Genomic DNA, 19,379 nt, shown 5'->3' on the forward strand with positions numbered 1-19,379 from the left:
CCTCACGGAATCGGTCCCTCGTTGTACAGCAATCGATCCTTCACACTGCCCGCGCGCTGCCAAACTTGGGGTCGAGAATCGGTCCCCAGGTTACCTGTGGCGCGAAGCTGCGATATGTCTCCCGCCCTCGGCGCGCCGACCGCGCAGCGGCGGCAGACCACCCTCCGGTTCGAGGGGCGCCTGGGGCTGAGCGGGCTGCCTCCGCCAGAGTTTGGCTCGCCCACCGGCGGGCTGTCACCCTGCCACGGGTCGCAAGCCCTCTGCCGGCCGGAGCGCAGGCTTCGCAGGCTTCCAGCAATTGGTCCCTTGGCAAGTGCGAATCGGTCCCCCTGGCTCCAGGAACTGATCCGGCACTACACCCGGATCTATTGCTGTTTACCTCATCTTAAAATAGAGACCCGACGGTACGGCCGCCAGTGCCGCCACCGTACCCGCCCCCCCCACCGCCGCCTCCGCCCCCGCCGCCGGCGTGGCCGTCACCGTACGGACCCGCACGGATTCTGGGGGATCCGGAGCCGGCCCGCCGGAGGCTGGAGAACCCGAGGGAGGGGACCGAGGGGGGGGGGGGGGGTGCCGTGGGAAGACAGCGGGTCAGCCGGCGAACCGGAAGGCCGGGACCGGAGGGCCCCGGGTGAGACCTGGAGTCAACTGTCGGAGGGGGTGAGAGCCGAGCTGACTCGGCCCCTGCGAGTGGGGTCGGGACATACGAGCTCTCCAGGGGTAGACCCGTCGCGGCGGCAGCTGGACCACCGGGATCTGCGACAAGGAGGGCCACGCCTCCCCGAGCTCGATGAGGGGCCAGCGGAGGGGAGGGGCGAGCCGAGAACGATAGAGAGGCCGCGGATGCGGGTGCGACTCGTCGACTAGGGAGAGCCGGCCCGACCTCCCTGGGCGGGGAGGCGACGCGACCCTATGCCACCGCCCTCGCCCGGGGAAGCCTCGGCCGGGCCGTCGACACTCTCGGAACCGGTGGAGCCGGGAGCTGGCGAAGACGAAAGGCGGCAGCGGAGAAAGCGACACCAACAACGAGGGAAACGAGGGGGGGACCACACCGGCCGTCGTATGACGCTCGGCAAGCGAACAAGAGAGCGAATCGGGGAGAACCGGAGCCCCGGGAGGATGGAAGGTGGAGCTCCGGGACCGCGGACTAAGCAAGTGTCTGTCGGTTTGGGCGTGGTGTGAAGTGTAATGCTGGTGTAATGTGTCCACTAGCTCCGAGTAGAGGGGGGGCGTCCTGCAGTTAAGGGGAAACCCGGTACGCGGGTCCTCAACCCTCGGAGAACCGTGTTTACCTTATGGCCCGCCCTTCCCCTGCGCGAACCCCCCCCCCCCCCCCAGGGGTCAGGGCTCTCTAGCCCGTCGCCCGATGCCGATCATCCCCGGCCCGCCCCCGCGCCAAATCTTCCCTACACACGCCAACGGAACCGACAAAGAAACGCCGCAGCACGCTAAAGCTGCCCGAATGCGCACACGGCAGCATGGACCGTACGAGTAGTGGATCCGACAGAGGACAAGGGACATGCACGCGCTTCTACGTTCGCATATCAGCTGTGCTTGGGCCCGCCAGCAAGTTGGACTCTCGGGAGCGCGGGGGTCTCAGCCCCAGGCCAGCCTACTGACCCAGCTGCTCGCGCCCGCACGCCCTCCGGTGCGAGAGCATGCTGAGCTGCACGGCCCGGTGCGTCGCGTTGGTGCTGTGAGACTCGTAGCGCACCCTCTTCTTCTTCGCGACCGGCTCCCCGACCACCCGCGCGTACGCCACCGCCGCCTCCACCGCCGTGTCGAAGATGCCCACGCTGCGCACTTTCTTTCCGCCCTTGTGCCGCACTCGAAAGCGGCTGCCCAACTTGTCCACGCCCTTGTAGCCGGTGCTGCTGTGGCTCGAGAGGTGCAGGCGCAGCCCCTCCGCCTCCGCCACGACGCCCGCCCGCAGGAGCGCCGCTGCCGCCTCGTCGGAGTCCGTCTGCGCGGCGGCGGAGTCCGCGCTGCCATCGCCGCCGTGGAACGGCAAGCCCATGCCAGAGAGCACGACCGCCACCTCCTCGGAGGGGCCCGCCCCGCCAGCCTCTGGCGCCAATGCGTGTGGCGGCTCGAACGCGTCGGCGTCAGCGGCGGCGTCGGCGTCAGCGGTGGCGTCGGCGTCAGCGGCGGCGTCGGCGTCAGCGGCGGCGGCGGCGTCAGTGGCGGCGTCAGTGGCGGCGTCAGCGGCGGCGTCAGCGGCGGCGGCAGCGGCGGCGGCGGCGGCGGCGGCGGCGGCGGCAGCGGCGGCGGCGTCGTCGGCGGCGACCGCCTTCGCGTACGCCACCGCCGCCTCGACCGCCGTGTCAAAGGAGCCGAGGCAGACCGACCTCGCGGTGCCTCTGGGGCCCACCTTGCGATGCGCCAGGAAGAGAAACCTCTCTGGCTCGCCGTGGGCAATGGACAAGCTGCGCCGGCTCACGCCCTTGTAGCCGGTCTTGGTTTGGTTGGAGAGGTGCAGGCGCAACCCCTCCGCCTCCGTCACCACCTCTTCTCCAGCGCATGCCACGGGGCAGCCCTCGCCGCCGGGGGCGGCGGGGGCGGCGGAGGCGGCGGCGGAGGCGGCGGAGGTGGACAATTTCCCCCCCTCCCGGACCCTTGCCCAACCGGAAGTTTCGGAGGTGGCAGAGGTGGCGACGGCGGTGGCGGGGCCCGACAGCTGCTTGCCGCGTGCCGTCGTCGTCGTCGTCGCCTTTGCGTCGGCGTACGCGCGCGCGGCCTCCGCGGCGGTCGCAAAAGTCCCGAGACTCTTCCGCCTCCCGTCGACCGAGATTATCGCGCAGAAGCGATTGGAGCCCTGCATCTTCTGGACGCCCACGCCGTGCTGCTCCGACTTGCGCCGGTGGCGCTGCCGCAGCGACCCCGCGCCGCAGGCCGCCGCCGCCTCCGCCGCCTCCGCCGCGGCCTGACACGCCTCGACTCCAATCGCCCTCGCGTAAGCGAGCGCGGCTTCGGGAGCCGACAAATGGCTGCCGAGGTGCGTCCGCTTGCCGTCGATGAACGCCTCCGCCGTAAACTTCTTGTGGGAGGGGGTGACCCCGCGGTACCCAGACGCGCTATCGGAGCGAAGCAGCACGAGGCCCTCGGCGCGCGCGACTTCGTCGGCCTCATCGGCTGTCAACGGCTGCGTGTTCCGCTGGCGTGCCGCTTCGGCCGCCTCGGCCGCCGCGCGTGCACTGCCCTCCGGGCCCATGATGGTGGCTACCGCGATGGCCGCTTCGGCGACGCTGTCGAACGTGCCGCCGTAAATCGCCGTCCCCTGCCAATGGAAGTGCGCCTTGAACTTGCCTTGGCATTCTTGGACGCCGCGGAAGCCGGTTGCGTTGGGTCCCGGCACGAGCGTGAGACCCTCGGCGGCGGCGCGCGCATGCGCCTCGTCGGCCGTGAGCGGCTGCTCCATGATGGCCGCGGCCGAGCCGAGCGCAGAGAGCATATGTAAGCGGGGTGGGATGTCAGCGGGTGGTACCACTCCAGGAGAGGGCGGCCACTCTGCTGAAAACGAGAAAACTCGAAGAAGAAATCGCGCTCCAGGCTCGCGCCGTGTGTGTACTTGTTACGTGAAAACCCGCTGGGACCCGGACGCCAGCACACACGGCTAGATTTCATGGCGGGCCGCCTAGGCCCTGGGGTCGGAGGCAGAGTCGGTGGGGGTGCCGCGCGCGGCGCGGGCTTCGCTGTCGGGGGCGTTTAGGGCGGGGTCGGGGAAGGAGGGTGGGGTCGGTCGCATTGGCGGCCGCGCGGCAGTGGCTGCAGGGGGGGCGGGAGGAGGTGGTGGCGCCGACCGCAATGGCGGCCGAGGACCCGACGTCGAGCGCCGGGCGAGATCGCGAGGGTCGAGGGTGAGCTCGAAGCCGAGGGCGGCGGCCGAGTTCTGGATGGTGAGGGCGTCGGCGGTGACGATGGCGGCGGAGATGGCGGCGGAGTGGAAGGTGTAGTGTGAGCGGGTGGACGCGCGAGAGGTGCCATACGGCGTGTGGTCAATGGACCCACTAGCGCGTGCGGTCCTCGCAAGCTGGCGGAGGACGCGATCGAGGTCGGCGGAGAATGCTCCGGTCGACTCGGTCACGAGGAGGATGACCGTGTGGCCCTTGGCGAGGGCGTCGGCATAATCGCCGTCCTTCGCTGCCACCCATCCGTCGCCGCTGACGCGGTCCAACTGCTCCTCCGTGTCCGGGTCACCCCGTTGGGGGTGGCCGAGAACGACGACGGAGAGGTGCTCCTCAGTGTTGCCAAGCGCGATGAAGTGCCCGTCGGCACGGGAGGCGGCGCCTCCGCAGCGAGCAGAGCCGTTGCCCTTTGCGCCGGAGGGGAGGAACGGAGTGTAGCACTTGAACTCCCAGCATGTGGTCGTGGAGCCAAAGCGGATCATGTCTGGGATGTGTCCCTTGTTGACGTGGGCGTAGTAGCCCCTCCGCTCAGCCTTGGAGGCGGGGGTCCCGTCGCCCTTGTCGGCCAGCTGGATCGAGCCAACTGGCAGGGCGTCGCTCGAAACGCTGGTGAGCGCACGGTGGACGGCTGCAAGTGCGGCGTTGTGGCGGTGGGTGGCGCCGTGTGGTTGCCTAGTTTTGCCTGTTGTTGCCGCTCTCGCACTCTGTGCATGCAGCAGTGCATTCACGACCACTTCTTCAACCACCGCGCCGAGCTTCTGCTACCCTGCGCGACCGCCGCCGCCGCCACCGCCGCCGAGGGCGAGCCGCTCCTTTCCAGCGAGGCCTTCTGGCGTGTGAGCGGCCCGCTCACCGCGCTGCTGTCGCCCGACTTCCTGCTACCACACCTGCGAGGCGGGAGCCTGCTTGCGCTCGCGGCGACCGCGCTCGACGGAGGCGGCAGTCTCGCGCTCACGCCTCGCGGCGATCTCCTCATCGTGTGCAGTGCACGCCTGTACGAGTCGCTCGGTCTGGCGGGCCTGGGCTCGGCGCACGGCGTTCGGGGCGAGCGGTACTGCGTGCGCCTGCGGTGCCTCGACCCCGCCTTTGCGCCGGGCGGCAAGGCGTGCGCGAAGCTGGTGCGCGCTGCAGCCGCAGCGCCGTCAGGCTCCGAGAGGGCCGGAGCCAGTGTGTTTCCTGCTCTAGGCGCGCGTCGCAGAGCGGCTCGGCCACGCGACGCTGCTGCTGACGTGGCACTTGGAGGGCGAAGCTGCCGCGCCGGCCTTCCCGCCCGAGCTCCGCGCCACCCGATGCGACCTCGCCGCAGCGTCCCGACGGCTGGAGGGCGCGCCGCCGCCGCCGCCGCCGCCGCCGCCGCCGCCGCCGCCGCCGCCGCCGCCGAGGGTGGCGCACGTCGTCCTTCCCTCTCCGACAGCCGCGCGGCCCCTCGCCCGCAGGCGTGCCGCTGCCGGACGTGTGCGCAGCACTCGGGGTCGCGTGGCCAGGCGGTGATGGCGGTGGCGACGGCGGTGGCGGTGATGGCGGTGGCCGTGGCGACAGCGGTGGCGACGGCGGCGGCGGTGGCGATGGCGGCGGCGGCGGCGGCGGCGGCAGCGGCGGTGGCGGTGGCGACGGCAGCGGCGATGGCGCGGCGGACTTTATCGGCATCGTCGCCGCGCCGCCGCCGGCCGTCGCCGCGCGACCCGGCGGAGCTGCCGCCCTCCGCCAACTAGGTGCGTGGGCCTGCCATCTACTTAGGGCCCACCCGTTATTGATTATCAGAGAGAAGAGAGCCGCGAGTGGGTCGGCCACGACGCTAATCAATGTTAGCTGAGGTTAGCTAAGTGTCAAATTATTGCTAGGCGAGTGGGTCGGCCTGGTGGCGCTCGACGCCCGAGAGGCTCTCGTGGCGGCGCCGCACCCGCCGCCAGTAGGTGAGGGCGGCGGAGGGAGGCAGGCACCGCAGACTTGGTGCGCCGCGCACACCTGTGGTGGGGAATAGGCGGGTGTGGCTTCCTGCACCTCGACGCGCTGCCATTCTGCGGAGGAGGAGGAGGAGGCGACGGCAGCGGCGGCACGCTGCTGGCTCGCTCCTTTGAGGGCCTGCTCGGCGAGGCTGCAGTGTGGCGGCTGGTGGCGGCGGCGACGGCGGCGATCGAGTCGGGGGAGGTGCCGTGGGCGGTCCTCACCGTGTGGGGCTTCGCCGACGCGCCCGTCAGCTGGGGCTTGTCGGAGCACGCTTGCGGCTCTGAGAATGACTTCACGTTGCTGCTGCTGCCCGGCTCGCAGCCGCGGGTGATGTACTCCGTCTCGCGCGATGCTGCCTTCCGGCCGCCGAGCTAAGCGCCTGGCGGCTCCACACTTTCCCTTCAGGGTAAAAACTGTCGCGGGCTCTTTCGGAACGAAGGAAAAAAAGTTTGGGCGCCAGCTCAGCACTCTGGGGGTCCATTAACACACCAGATCGACACACGACAGCGAGAGGCACTGCCAGAGGGGCGGGGAGGAAAGGGGGAGAGAGGAAGCCAACGCGACGTGCGCAGAGGATGAGGATATAAACTGGGACGACGCAGCGGAGGGGATAGGCGAGGGAATCGAGGGGCCGGAGGGCTTTCGCGACAGCGACGATGACGACGAAGGCAGGGGAGGAGACGGAGGGGCGACACGCAGGAGGAGCGAAATCGCGAACGGCCCGAGCAGAGAGGGCGACGGCGGGGCACGAGGGGGCAACGGAAACGCTACCAATGACGCGAACCGAGGCACGGGCGACGGCGGGGACGGGGAGGGCGACAGCGACGTCGAGGTTGACGCAACGGTATCGAGAGCGCCACCCAAAAGGAGGAGGACAGCCATGGTGCATGGAGGTCACCGAATGGAGGGCGAACGGTACGATACGAAAAGGCAGGGCGAGGCGGATGGAGAAAGAAGTGCCGAGGAGGCCATGGTGGAGGGGAGGGACGGGAGGACGAAAGAAGGGCGAGGAGGACGAGCGGCCCGCACAGCGGACCGCGACCAGACAGCGCCTGTTGGCCATTTCGAGACATTCGCAAAGAACGCTAGCTACATGGGAGGGCTTCGTGAAGGATGGATTGAAACACATTCGAACAAAGAAGAGGCGACGAGAGGAACCGGCAGAGGATGCAGTGACGTGACCCCCCCCCACACACACACACCGCTCACCCACGCGCACGCACTGGGTGGGCCTTGCACTTTGAATGCCGTGGGGCTCCTGTCGTCAGACGTGGAGACGCGAACTACTCGCTTAGGCGGCTCCGGTGGTGTGCCGGTGTGTGTGCCAGTCCGCGCCAGTCCGCGCCCTTGTCGTGCCAGTGTGCTGTGAGGGCGGAGCACTTGGAGCACTTGGAGTGCAGTCAGTAACCTCACATCCAGGGCCGGGGAGCTAAGGCGAGAATTTTTCTTGTTTTCCCCAGCTCGTAGACGGACTTGAGCACCACCGTACGTACTCGAGTACTTGAAGTCATCCATTTTTCTTCTTTCGTCTACGCGCCACGGGATTCGGTACTTCAGCTTGGTATAGTATCATCGTATTGCAGATCATACCCCAGGGCTATACCCTGATATACCCTCTTGAGAGGACCCGCATTGGGCCCCTAGAGGATAGGCTGATACCCTGGTGGGTTACCCTTCACACCGGACACGACCCCCCTCTTCACACCTCTTCGCGCGCTGCGCGCGCGCCAAGACAGACAAACGCGCTCGAATGAGCGTCGCGCAGGAGGGAGGCGAGCGCACCACTAAGCAATGCGCTGGGAGGAGGGCGCTAATGGCGGCCGTCGTCGCGTTTGACGGGCCCGCGGCCGCAGCCGGTGCGGCTGCAGCCGCGCGAGGTGTGAATTGTCGCTTCGCTGCGCGGCCGCCGATGACACCTTGATACCCAGCCGAGATAAGTCCCCACAGAGGCCTAGAGCATACCTTGATACCCCCTCGAGAACAATACGATGATACTATACCAAGCTGAAGTACCGAATCCTGGGGCGGAAACGCGCAGGCCCCCTATGGCGCCGAAACTCGAGCCGTACGACGGCTCGTACGAATGCCTCGTGTGTGGCAATTCAGTCCGCCACGCACCTGCGCTGAAGTGCACCAGCTGCTCCGCAAACCCGTACCACGTCACCTGCGCGGACAAGTGCATCAAGTGGGCAACGACGTGCCCGCAGTGCGAGCAGCCTTCGGTGCAGCCATGGCCAGGGAAGGCCCAGATTCCGACCGAGCATGTCGTCAAGTTGGAGCCCGCGGACGAACCGGCGGCTGCGCATGCGGTGTCCGCGACGCGCGTGCAGCGCCAGGCCGACGAGACGGCGACCGAACGGAGGGTGCGGCCTCGCCGGGCTGCGGTCTTTTGTCTGGAGCCGGGTGCCCGTGTCCGCGCTAAGTTCAGAGAGGGCTGGGCGCTTGGTGTGATCGAGAAGCGGAGCGAGCGCACGTGGATGGTGAAGTATGACGATGGCGAGAGGAGAGATGACGTATCGGACTACTTGCTCAAGGAGCCAGCGCCAGCGCCAGTGGCTGAGGCACCGGCACCGGCACCGGCACCGGCACCTGTGCCGGTGCGGGTGCCGGCACCGATGCCGGTCCAGTCCACGAGAGGGGCAGCGATGAGCTCAGCATCCACCGCGGTGAAGATCGAGGGCAAGGAGCCGTTGCAGAGGTACCGAGGACGCCATTGCTTCCGGCGCGACTATGACATCTCCCCAACTGTGGGAGGCAACAAGCAAATGGCGCCGTTCGTCAAGGTGGCGGACTGGCCTGCAAAGGCTACGTCGAAGATGCTGAAGGGGCGCGTCTACATGGTCGAGGACGGAACGTGGAGTCCGGAACGGCCTGCTGCCGCTGGCGAGAACGGCATGGTGCGCGAATGGGGGGGCAAGATGGAGGAATTGGGACTAAATGACCGCCTGGATGGCCCAAACGCTGAGGTCTTCCCTCTCTTTTGCAAGCGTGAGCAGCAAGCGTGGGCAAGCGAGGCCTGGTACGAGTACTGCGGCGAGTACCGGTTGCTGCCGGGCGACCCCGATGCGACCATCTTCAAGGTTCCAGACACTCAGCAAAAGCAGGCGCTCAAAGCGAGGGGAGTGGAGGACACGTGGGTTGCCAATGAGATAAACTGGAAGCAGCGTACCGTGCAGTTTGTCAGCTACGATGAGGAGCTCTACAAGGTCCTGCTTGAGAACAAGACGAAGCGCGGCGCACTACACGACGGGCTGCTCGACTAGATATCCGTCGGCGTCGCGTGCGGCGTGGCACTCTTTTGGTTTGCATGCCCGACATGTCTATTTCCCAACATATGATATTAAACAGTGGTCAGTGCTTCGTACGTAACTCAGAAAAATAATTGGTCTCGCCTCTTCCCTCCCTTCACTGACGAAGTGAGTTTACGTTTCGCTCGAGACGTTTCGGAGTATCCGGCGAGCTGGCGCAGATATCGTTGCATCCGGCGAGCTGGCGGTGGCGCAGATATCGTTGGGGATGGGGGGTGGTCGCAACCCAAATTGCCACCCAAAAAAGAAAGAAAGAAAGAAAACGGACAACCCAAGGGAGGGCGCGAGGGCCACCCAAGGCACGAGCCTCCATATAGGTCTTTTTCTTATTTTCCCAGGGTGGCGTGGCAGACGGTGATCGGTGAACGAGCGAGCATGTTTTCGTTGAGCACTTGGAGCACTTGGAGTGCAGTCATCCGCACATCCAGGGCCGGGGAGCTAAGAAGCGCACCCAGCGGGCCGGATGATTGGCATCGGGTTGCGGGCAAGAGAGCCCTAGCCCCGGGGGTGCGCGTTCGCAGGGAAAGGGCCTTAAAGTAAACACAGGTCTCCGAGGGTTGGTTCCGTGTACCGGGTTTCCCCTTAACTTCAGAACGCCCCCTCTACTCGGAGCTAGTAGACATGACACTGTACACCACTCACGTACACAGGTCCTCACTCAGCATCCCGTCTCAGGGTTCCTCCGCGCGATTTCCCGGGGCTCCGGTTCTCCCTGATTCGCTCTTTTATTCGCCAGCCGAGCGTCGCCTGACGGCCGCTGTAGCCGTTTCTGATGTCTCTTCTTTGGTCGAGGTCTCGCCTCCGCTTCACCTCCGACTGGTACTGCCGCCTCCGAGAGCGTCGACTGCCCTGCTGAAGTTTCCCCGGGCGAGGGCGGTGGCATTGGGTCGTGTCGCCTCCCCTCCCAGAGAGGTCGAGTCCGCTCTCCCTGGTCGGCGAATCGTGCCCGCACTCGCGGCCTCTCTATCGTCCCTGGCTCGTCCCCCCCCTCCGCCGGCTCCTCTCCAGGCTCGGGGAGGCGTGGCCCGTTGACATGTAAATTCTTATTTTCCCAGGACAAGCCGTAGGGTAAATTCCAGGTATACACGGGTTCTCCGCAAAATTCCCGGCATTTTGCCGATTTTGCCTAAAATTTGGCTGATTTTGGGCCCAAACCAGCCTCAGACTCGGCTCAGCGCCCGGCCCGGGGGCCAAAAATTTGACGATTTCCACGGAGTTTTCCCGGGAAAATAGAGAGGAAAAGAGAGGAAAGAAAAAAGGAAAGGCAAAAACAGACGGGGTGCGAGAGGCAAACCTGCTTTCTTTCCAGAGGCGGCCCTCTGGCGTTTATTTTCCGAGGTCAAGCCACGCCGTCTACGAGCCCACACGAGCCCACGCGTTCTGCTCCCGATCCAACGCCTGCTTACCATGAGCGACCTCAAGCCGGAGAAGACGATCGCCAAGAAGAAGGACAAGAAGGACAAGGCGGAGAAGAAGGCTGCCAAGCTTGCCAAGGCCGCCGCCGCCGCCGCCACAACAGACACCGCCGACAAGGCGGCGAAAAAGGAGAAGAAGGCGAAGAAGAAGGAGGACAAGGCGGACCGTAAGCGGCCGCGCGATGAGGAGGCGCACGTGCGCCGCTCTCCGCGCCTCGCACCCGCGACTACTGCCGCCGCGCCAGCCGTTCCAGAGATGGCTCTCGCAGAGGCGGTGCCGTCCGCCGAGTCGGCAGACGCGTGGCGGGCAAAGCACCTGATCGAGTCGTCCGAGGCGCTTCCCGACCCTGTGCGGGCCTTCTCCGACGCCCCCTTCGACACGCGCATCCTGCAGCAGTTCCAGAAGCTCGGGTGGACCGAGCCGTCGCCTGTCCAGGCGCAGGCCTGGCCGATAGCGATGGGCGGCAGGGACATCATCGCGGTGGCAAAGACGGGGAGCGGCAAGACGCTCGGCTTCCTGCTGCCCATCTTCCACCGCGTCCGCGACGAGCTCCCGCTCGATGCGATGACCGGCCCGCTCGCGGTCGTCCTCGCGCCGACGCGGGAGCTTGCGGTGCCTGCCGCCACCGCCACCGCCTCGCGCCTGCCGCCACTGCCACCGCCTCGCGCCTGCCGCTGCTGCCACCGCCTCGCGCCTGCCGCCACTGCTGCCACCGCCTCGCGCCTGCCGCCGCCACCGCCACCGCCTCGCGCCTGCCGCCACCGCCACCGCCTCGCGCCTGCCGCCGCCGCCGCCGCCTCCCGCCCGCCGCCGCCCGCACGCCGCCCGCCCGCCGCCCACCCAGCCGCCCGCCCACCCAGCCGCCCGCCCGCCCACCCAGCCGCCCGCCCGCCCGCCCGCCCGCCCGCCCGCGCGGTGCCCGAGGCTCGAGGCTGAGGGGCGAGAGGCGTGGCGTACGTCAGGTGCAGATCCACGTCGAGGCGGAGAGGTTCGGCACGCCCGCCGGAGTCAAGGTTGCGTGCGTGTACGGCGGGACGCCTAAGGGGCCGCAGATCGGTGTGCTCAGCCGCGGCCGGCCGGCGGTCGTCGTCGCGACGCCGGGCCGCATCAACGACATCCTCGCGCTCGACTCGCCGCCAGTGACCGACCTGAAGGAGCGCGCCTCTCTCTAGAACCCGAGAGAACCCGACAGTACCCGACAGGACCCGAGAGGACCCGAGAGGACCCGAGAGGACCCGAGAGGACCCGAGAGGACCCGAGAGGACCCGAGAGGACCCGAGAGGACCCGAGAGGACCCGAGAGGACCCGAGAGGACCCGACCTGAAGGCGACCGGCCGCCTCTCTTCTAGATGGGAGAGAGGCGCGAGACGCTCGGTGTCGTGCCACGGCTGCGGCACCGACGCGCTGTGCGTGTGTGGGCGAACGAGGAGAGGGGGAGACGGGCCACTCTGGAGATATGGGGAGATATGGGGAGATATGGAGAGACGGCCCACACACCGGAGCGACACACAGACACACACAGCGCCGCTCACCGGCCGAACTGGCCGCGCCTCCACCCCCCGACTCGGCGGGCGGTGAGCGGCGCCCCTCTTCTCTGTTGACGGCGGTGTGGGGCTGAGCTAGGCGTGCCGCTTTCTCGTGCTCGACGAGGCCGACGAGATGTAGCCGAGATGCAGCCGAGATGCAGCCGAGATGCAGCCGAGATGCAGCCGGGAGACAGCCGAGATTGGCGAGGCGGCGCCGGAGGCTCGCCGAGGGTCGTCGTGAGTCGTCAGAATGCATTCTCTGCGAGAGTGGACTAGCTAGAGCTCGCACTAGAGGCCGTCCTCGCATTCGCCTTCCTGGGACCCAGCGCTGGCTTCTGACTGCCCTCGCTGTCTCTCCCTTCTCGACTGTCTGCGCTTGTGCGTCGTGGGTCCCGGGGGTTGTGTTTTTGGGTGCACTCATAGGCGGGCCGGGACGCTCGACGGGGTCTCCTCGAGTGAACGGAGATGTTAACCTCTCCCTCAATGAGCAGGCGGACCGGATGCTCGACATGGTCACAGCAGGAGGTGTGAAGAGACGCTGTTCACCGCCGGAGGTGTGAGCAGGCGGACCGGATGCTCGACATGGTCACAGCAGGAGGTGTGAAGAGACGCTGTTCACCGCCGGAGGTGTGAGCAGGCGGACCGGATGCTCGACGTGTTCACAGCAGGAGGTGTGAAGAGACGCTGTTCACCGCCGGAGGTGTGAGCAGGCGGACCGGATGCTCGACATGCTCACAGCAGGAGGTGTGAAGAGACGCTGTTCACCGCCGGAGGTGTGAGCAGGCGGACCGGATGCTCGACATGGTCACAGCAGGAGGTGTGAAGAGACGCTGTTCACCGCCGGAGGTGTGAGCAGGCGGACCGGATGCTCGACATGCTCACAGCAGGAGGTGTGAAGAGACGCTGTTCACCGCCGGAGGTGTGAGCAGGCGGACCGGATGCTCGACATGCTCACAGCAGGAGGTGTGAAGAGACGCTGTTCACCGCAGGAGGTGTGAGCAGGCGGACCGGATGCTCGACATGTTCACAGCAGGAGGTGTGAAGAGACGCTGTTCACCGCCGGAGGTGTGAGCAGGCGGACCGGATGCTCGACATGTTCACAGCAGGAGGTGTGAAGAGACGCTGTTCACCGCCGGAGGTGTGAGCAGGCGGACCGGATGCTCGACATGTTCACAGCAGGAGGTGTGAAGAGACGCTGTTCACCGCCGGAGGTGTGAGCAGGCGGACCGGATGCTCGACATGGTCACAGCAGGAGGTGTGAAGAGACGCTGTTCACCGCCGGAGGTGTGAGCAGGCGGACCGGATGCTCGACATGTTCACAGCAGGAGGTGTGAAGAGACGCTGTTCACCGCCGGAGGTGTGAGCAGGCGGACCGGATGCTCGACATGTTCACAGCAGGAGGTGTGAAGAGACGCTGTTCACCGCCGGAGGTGTGAGCAGGCGGACCGGATGCTCGACATGGTCACAGCAGGAGGTGTGAAGAGACGCTGTTCACCGCCGGAGGTGTGAGCAGGCGGACCGGATGCTCGACATGTTCACAGCAGGAGGTGTGAAGAGACGCTGTTCACCGCCGGAGGTGTGAGCAGGCCGACCGGATGCTCGACATGCTCACAGCAGGAGGTGTGAAGAGACGCTGTTCACCGCCGGAGGTGTGAGCAGGCGGACCGGATGCTCGACATGCTCACAGCAGGAGGTGTGAAGAGACGCTGTTCACCGCCGGAGGTGTGAGCAGGCGGACCGGATGCTCGACATGCTCACAGCAGGAGGTGTGAAGAGACGCTGTTCACCGCCGGAGGTGTGAGCAGGCGGACCGGATGCTCGACATGCTCACAGCAGGAGGTGTGAAGAGACGCTGTTCACCGCCGGAGGTGTGAGCAGGCGGACCGGATGCTCGACATGTTCACAGCAGGAGGTGTGAAGAGACGCTGTTCACAGCCGGAGGTGTGAGCAGGCGGACCGGATGCTCGACATGCTCACAGCAGGAGGTGTGAAGAGACGCTGTTCACCGCCGGAGGTGTGAGCAGGCGGACCGGATGCTCGACATGCTCACAGCAGGAGGTGTGAAGAGACGCTGTTCACCGCCGGAGGTGTGAGCAGGCGGACCGGATGCTCGACATGCTCACAGCAGGAGGTGTGAAGAGACGCTGTTCACAGCAGGAGGTGTGAGCAGGCGGACCGGATGCTCGACATGCTCACAGCAGGAGGTGTGAAGAGACGCTGTTCACCGCCGGAGGTGTGAGCAGGCGGACCGGATGCTCGACATGCTCACAGCAGGAGGTGTGAAGAGACGCTGTTCACCGCCGGAGGTGTGAGCAGGCGGACCGGATGCTCGACATGCTCACAGCAGGAGGTGTGAAGAGACGCTGTTCACAGCAGGAGGTGTGAGCAGGCGGACCGGATGCTCGACATGGTCACAGCAGGAGGTGTGAAGAGACGCTGTTCACCGCCGGAGGTGTGAGCAGGCGGACCGGATGCTCGACATGTTCACAGCAGGAGGTGTGAAGAGACGCTGTTCACCGCCGGAGGTGTGAGCAGGCGGACCGGATGCTCGACATGTTCACAGCAGGAGGTGTGAAGAGACGCTGTTCACCGCCGGAGGTGTGAGCAGGCGGACCGGATGCTCGACATGGTCACAGCAGGAGGTGTGAAGAGACGCTGTTCACCGCCGGAGGTGTGAGCAGGCGGACCGGATGCTCGACATGCTCACAGCAGGAGGTGTGAAGAGACGCTGTTCACCGCCGGAGGTGTGAGCAGGCGGACCGGATGCTCGACATGTTCACAGCAGGAGGTGTGAAGAGACGCTGTTCACCCCCGGAGTGTGAGCAGGCGGACCGGATGCTCGACATGTTCACAGCAGGAGGTGTGAAGAGACGCTGTTCACCGCCGGAGGTGTGAGCAGGCGGACCGGATGCTCGACATGCTCACAGCAGGAGGTGTGAAGAGACGCTGTTCACCGCCGGAGGTGTGAGCAGGCGGACCGGATGCTCGACATGCTCACAGCAGGAGGTGTGAAGAGACGCTGTTCACCGCCGGAGGTGTGAGCAGGCGGACCGGATGCTCGACATGTTCACAGCAGGAGGTGTGAAGAGACGCTGTTCACCGCCGGAGGTGTGAGCAGGCGGACCGGATGCTCGACATGTTCACAGCAGGAGGTGTGAAGAGACGCTGTTCACCGCCGGAGGTGTGAGCAGGCGGACCGGATGCTCGACATGTTCACAGCAGGAGGTGTGAAGAGACGCTGTTCACCGCCGGAGGTGTGAGCAGGCGGACCGGATGCTCGACATGTTCACAGCAGGAGGTGTGAAGAGACGCTGTTCACAGCACGGAGGTGTGAGCAGGCGGACCGGATGCTCGACATGCTCACAGCAGGAGGTGTGAAGAGACGCTGTTCACCGCCGGAGGTGTGAGCAGGCGGACCGGATGCTCGACATGTTCACAGCAGGAGGTGTGAAGAGACGCTGTTCACCGCCGGAGGTGTGAGCAGGCGGACCGGATGCTCGACATGCTCACAGCAGGAGGTGTGAAGAGACGCTGTTCACCGCCGGAGGTGTGAGCAGGCGGACCGGATGCTCGACATGTTCACAGCAGGAGGTGTGAAGAGACGCTGTTCACCGCCGGAGGTGTGAGCAGGCGGACCGGATGCTCGACATGTTCACAGCAGGAGGTGTGAAGAGACGCTGTTCACCGCCGGAGGTGTGAGCAGGCGGACCGGATGCTCGACATGTTCACAGCAGGAGGTGTGAAGAGACGCTGTTCACAGCCGGAGGTGTGAGCAGGCGGACCGGATGCTCGACATGCTCACAGCAGGAGGTGTGAAGAGACGCTGTTCACCGCCGGAGGTGTGAGCAGGCGGACCGGATGCTCGACATGTTCACAGCAGGAGGTGTGAAGAGACGCTGTTCACCGCCGGAGGTGTGAGCAGGCGGACCGGATGCTCGACATGCTCACAGCAGGAGGTGTGAAGAGACGCTGTTCACCGCCGGAGGTGTGAGCAGGCGGACCGGATGCTCGACATGGGCTTCCAGCCGCAGATCGACTCGGTCCTCGCCCGCATCCCTCCGGGCAGGCAGAGCCCCTCTCTCCTCGCCCTCGCACCACGCGGCCCCTCCCCGCGACCTTCTGCCGAGCCGCCCCCCCTCAGCCCCGCAGGCAGACCCTCCTCTTCACCGCCACGTGGCCAAAGGAGGTGCAGAGGCTGGCCGCCACCTACCTCCGCCCCGACGCGGCGATGCTCTTCATCGGCGGCGCCGAGCAGAAGCTGGTCGCCAACGCGGCCATCACGCAGACGTTTGAGCAGACCGACGAGGCAGCCGAGAGACCGCCGAGATGTAGCCGAGATACCGCCGAGACACCGCCGCGACACCGCCGAGATACCGCCGAGATGTGGCCGAGATGCACACAGGCTGGACGAGGCCCGCGCTGCGTCGCGGCCCGCGGCGGCGCAGCACCTCCACGGCACGCCAAGTGCACGTGCATGGTGTACGTGCATGTCCGCGTCGGCAGGGCGCCACATCCACGTCCACGACGCGCCCGTGACTCGGCCACATCACGCTCCGCGACGCGTGTCGCGCAGGCGTCCAAGCCGGAGCGGCTGAGGCAGCTCGTCGCGGAGCTGCCGGCGGGCAGCCGCACGATTGTGTTTTGCAACACAAAGATCAAGTGCGAGAGCCTCGCGCGCGAGTTCCGCTCGGCGGGCACCTGCGCCATCCACGGCGACAAGGACCAGCAGCAGCGCGAGTACGCGCTGCAGCAGTTCACGCGCGGCCGCTGCCCGATGATGTTTGCGACGGACGTCGCCGCGCGCGGCCTCGACATCAAGGGCGTCACCAACGTGATCAACCTCGACATGCCGCAGGGCGACGACGGCGTCGAGTCGTACGTCCACCGCATCGGCCGCACGGGCCGCGCGGGCGCGACGGGCAAGTCGCACACGCTGTGGGTGGCGAAGACGGACCGCAAGACCGCGCCGCAGCTCACCCAGCTGCTCGCCGACGCGAAGCAGGAGGTGCCCGACTTTTTGGCGGCGGCCGCCGCGTCGGCGGGCAAGGGCAGGGGCAAGGGCAAGGGCGGCAAGGGCGGCCGCAGCTGGGGCGGCCGGGGCGGCGGCAAGGGGGGCGGTGGCAAGGGCAAGGGGGGCGGCAAGGGCGGCAAGGGCGGCGGGTGGCGCCGGTGGTGATGCGTCGGCGCGAGGAGCGGCGTCGGGCCAGCACATGTTCGACGCGCCCCCAGTTGTGTGTTCGGCTCGACCAACTGGTGGTGAGCCGCGCTGCTATTATAGATTGGGAGTTTAGGCATTGTGGGGTTTGCACGGGGGCCCATCAACGTCACTCAACGGGCAATACCATACGGGACGCCACGCCCACACGCCACGCCTCGGGTGTGAACTGTGATGTTGACACGTCATGCACGCGTTGTCCTGTGGACTCAAGAAGCCAGGCCGTGTCATAGCCGATCGGCGCCTACGGGAGAGCTACTAACAAAGGGAGGGGGGCTCCGGGAAAGCCTTTCGACGTAGTGGGGGAAATGGTGATTTTTGAATGAACGCCTCGCGCAAAACCACCGCTACCATGCCACAGAAGACCCTTGTGGGCTATCCAAAACACCTAAGATCATGCCCTAGCTCTAAAGTGGGCCCGAGATACGCCAGCTAAACCCCGGATTTTTCCGGCAGCGATCACACATGGCCGGCTACCCAAGCGGGTTGCACGGAGACACGGGAAGGCTGCCGCAAGCCGCCTTCGGGTGCAGGGGGCCGGCGCGGTGGGCGGGGGCAACGGCCCGGTAGCTGGCCGCGCCTCTCCCCCCCGCCCGTCGCCGCTGCACCCCCCTTGCCGCGGCCCTCGTCGCTGCTGTAGCGACGACAGCCGCGGCACGAGGTCAGAACGCGGCCTCGGAGAGCTCGAGCGAAGGCGCCGACGGTGGCAGCCGTGGTTGATGTAGAGTTTGTTGTAGAGATTTCACGTTGTAGAGCGCCTCTACATCGCTCTACAGGCGACTCACATCGTCACGCGGCGGATGTAGAGCTCTACAGCTCTACAGCGCTCTCCAGCGCTCTACATCTCTACAGCTCTACAGCGCTCTACACTCTACATCCTCTACACCCTCCCTCAGTCTCGTCCACCTCGTCAAATCTCTCCCGCGCTGCGCGTCTCCATGACAGTTAGTTGGAAAGTGATATGACCGCGCCGCGGCGCGAAACACTCGCGATTGTTCACGGTGTCCGCGGCGAGATATGGTGGGATACCGCGGGATACCGCGGGATACTGGGGGATACTGGGAGATACCGGGAGATACCGGGAGATGCGAGATACGGGAGATACCGGGGGATACGCTCGGTCGGCCTCGGGAGTCTCCCCTCTGGGCCAGCGCGGGGGGCCTAGAGGGTATCCATGCGGGGTGTCCACGCGGCGACCTGCGGTTTTTCTTCTTTTAGCCGGCGCTACCCGCAAATGTGTATATGGCAGCCCGGGTCGGCACACTCGGCCTTCTCATCGGCCTCCTCAGCCTCGTCGGCTGCGTGCTCAGTCTTTCGCCGCCGCTCGCGCCGATCGCCACGCGACTTCCCGCGCGGATCACGACGCCGTTCGCGCTTGCCGCGCTGAACAGTGGCCGGCGACCGGCGAGAGTGGCTATGGCTGACGAGCCAGAGGAGTGGTCGCCGCCCGGTGTGTTTTCGAAGGAGAATGCGGGTCCGTGGGCGATCCTGGTCATCATCACCGCCTTTCAATACATGGCGACGCTGCCGCGGGACTCGCTGCCTTCGTGGCTTCAGACTCTGATCCCAGTCATCCTCGGACGGCAGTACGACGTGCCCATGTGAGCGGCCAAACACACCGCCGACTGTCCGCTAAGCGCCGCACGCCAAACACGCGTCGCGTTGTTTCTGCGAAAATGGAGGCGCCTCTCCGTTACGGCCGTCTGGAGAGGTTTGGCCAGGGGCCGGGGCTGCTCCGCTTTTTTCTTCGCACATCACTTGAGAATCTCTCCCACTCGCGCCCCCGACGCCGCGAGAGATCCGCACCCAGCTCGCGCGCGACCGCCCGGTGACTAAATGGTGGTCACTTGTCGTTCATTGTCTTAGTAAGATGACCGTGCAGGTGCAGCACGTGTGGCTTGACTGACAGTGACACAACAGGCTTCGCGCACACACGTGACACACCCCCTCCCTCCCCCAGCACACGACCTAGTCACCTACTCTCTCCTTGGCTCGCGCACCGGACTCGCACCGGCAGAGCCGCGTGCGGACGAGAGTCGCCTTCCACCCGCTCGCGCACACT

General features: G+C 66.3%; 5 protein-coding genes across 5 annotated transcripts in view; 3 read left to right on the forward strand and 2 right to left on the reverse strand.

Moving 5' to 3' along the window:
• Nucleotides 1–5,742: 5,742 nt before the first annotated feature.
• On the reverse strand, nucleotides 5,743–6,741 carry EMIHUDRAFT_227609 (hypothetical protein; the record flags this gene model as incomplete). The annotated part of the gene is made up of 4 exons (XM_005787657.1): nucleotides 5,743–5,760; nucleotides 5,907–5,987; nucleotides 6,074–6,223; nucleotides 6,637–6,741. 4 exons carry the CDS (start codon nucleotides 6,739–6,741, stop codon nucleotides 5,743–5,745), a joined length of 354 nt encoding a protein of 117 aa, XP_005787714.1.
• A 1,156-nt stretch (nucleotides 6,742–7,897) lies between these two features.
• On the forward strand, nucleotides 7,898–9,115 carry EMIHUDRAFT_110824 (hypothetical protein; the record flags this gene model as incomplete). The annotated part of the gene is made up of 1 exon (XM_005787658.1): nucleotides 7,898–9,115. The coding sequence occupies one exon, from the start codon at nucleotides 7,898–7,900 to the stop codon at nucleotides 9,113–9,115; it is 1,218 nt and encodes a 405-aa protein (XP_005787715.1).
• A 1,917-nt stretch (nucleotides 9,116–11,032) lies between these two features.
• Nucleotides 11,033–17,278, forward strand: EMIHUDRAFT_71113 (hypothetical protein; the record flags this gene model as incomplete). The annotated part of the gene is made up of 6 exons (XM_005787659.1): nucleotides 11,033–11,188; nucleotides 11,539–11,715; nucleotides 16,095–16,142; nucleotides 16,244–16,389; nucleotides 16,548–16,581; nucleotides 16,691–17,278. The coding sequence occupies 6 exons, from the start codon at nucleotides 11,033–11,035 to the stop codon at nucleotides 17,276–17,278; spliced, it is 1,149 nt and encodes a 382-aa protein (XP_005787716.1).
• A 1,281-nt stretch (nucleotides 17,279–18,559) lies between these two features.
• On the forward strand, nucleotides 18,560–18,922 carry EMIHUDRAFT_110826 (hypothetical protein; the record flags this gene model as incomplete). Its single annotated transcript, XM_005787660.1, has 1 exon — nucleotides 18,560–18,922. One exon carries the CDS (start codon nucleotides 18,560–18,562, stop codon nucleotides 18,920–18,922), a length of 363 nt encoding a protein of 120 aa, XP_005787717.1.
• A 238-nt stretch (nucleotides 18,923–19,160) lies between these two features.
• The window catches only part of EMIHUDRAFT_455355 (hypothetical protein), a gene marked incomplete at its 3' end in the record, with an annotated part of 5,526 nt that continues 5,307 nt past the window's right edge, over nucleotides 19,161–19,379 (reverse strand). The window contains exon 5 of the mRNA XM_005787661.1: nucleotides 19,161–19,238. Coding sequence (XP_005787718.1) covers nucleotides 19,161–19,238 — 78 coding nt within the window. The remainder of the gene's footprint in view (nucleotides 19,239–19,379) is intronic.

Source organism: Emiliania huxleyi, assembly GCF_000372725.1.
Source record: "Emiliania huxleyi CCMP1516 chromosome Unknown EMIHUscaffold_140, whole genome shotgun sequence".
NCBI classification, from domain to species: Eukaryota; Haptophyta; order Isochrysidales; family Noelaerhabdaceae; genus Emiliania; species Emiliania huxleyi.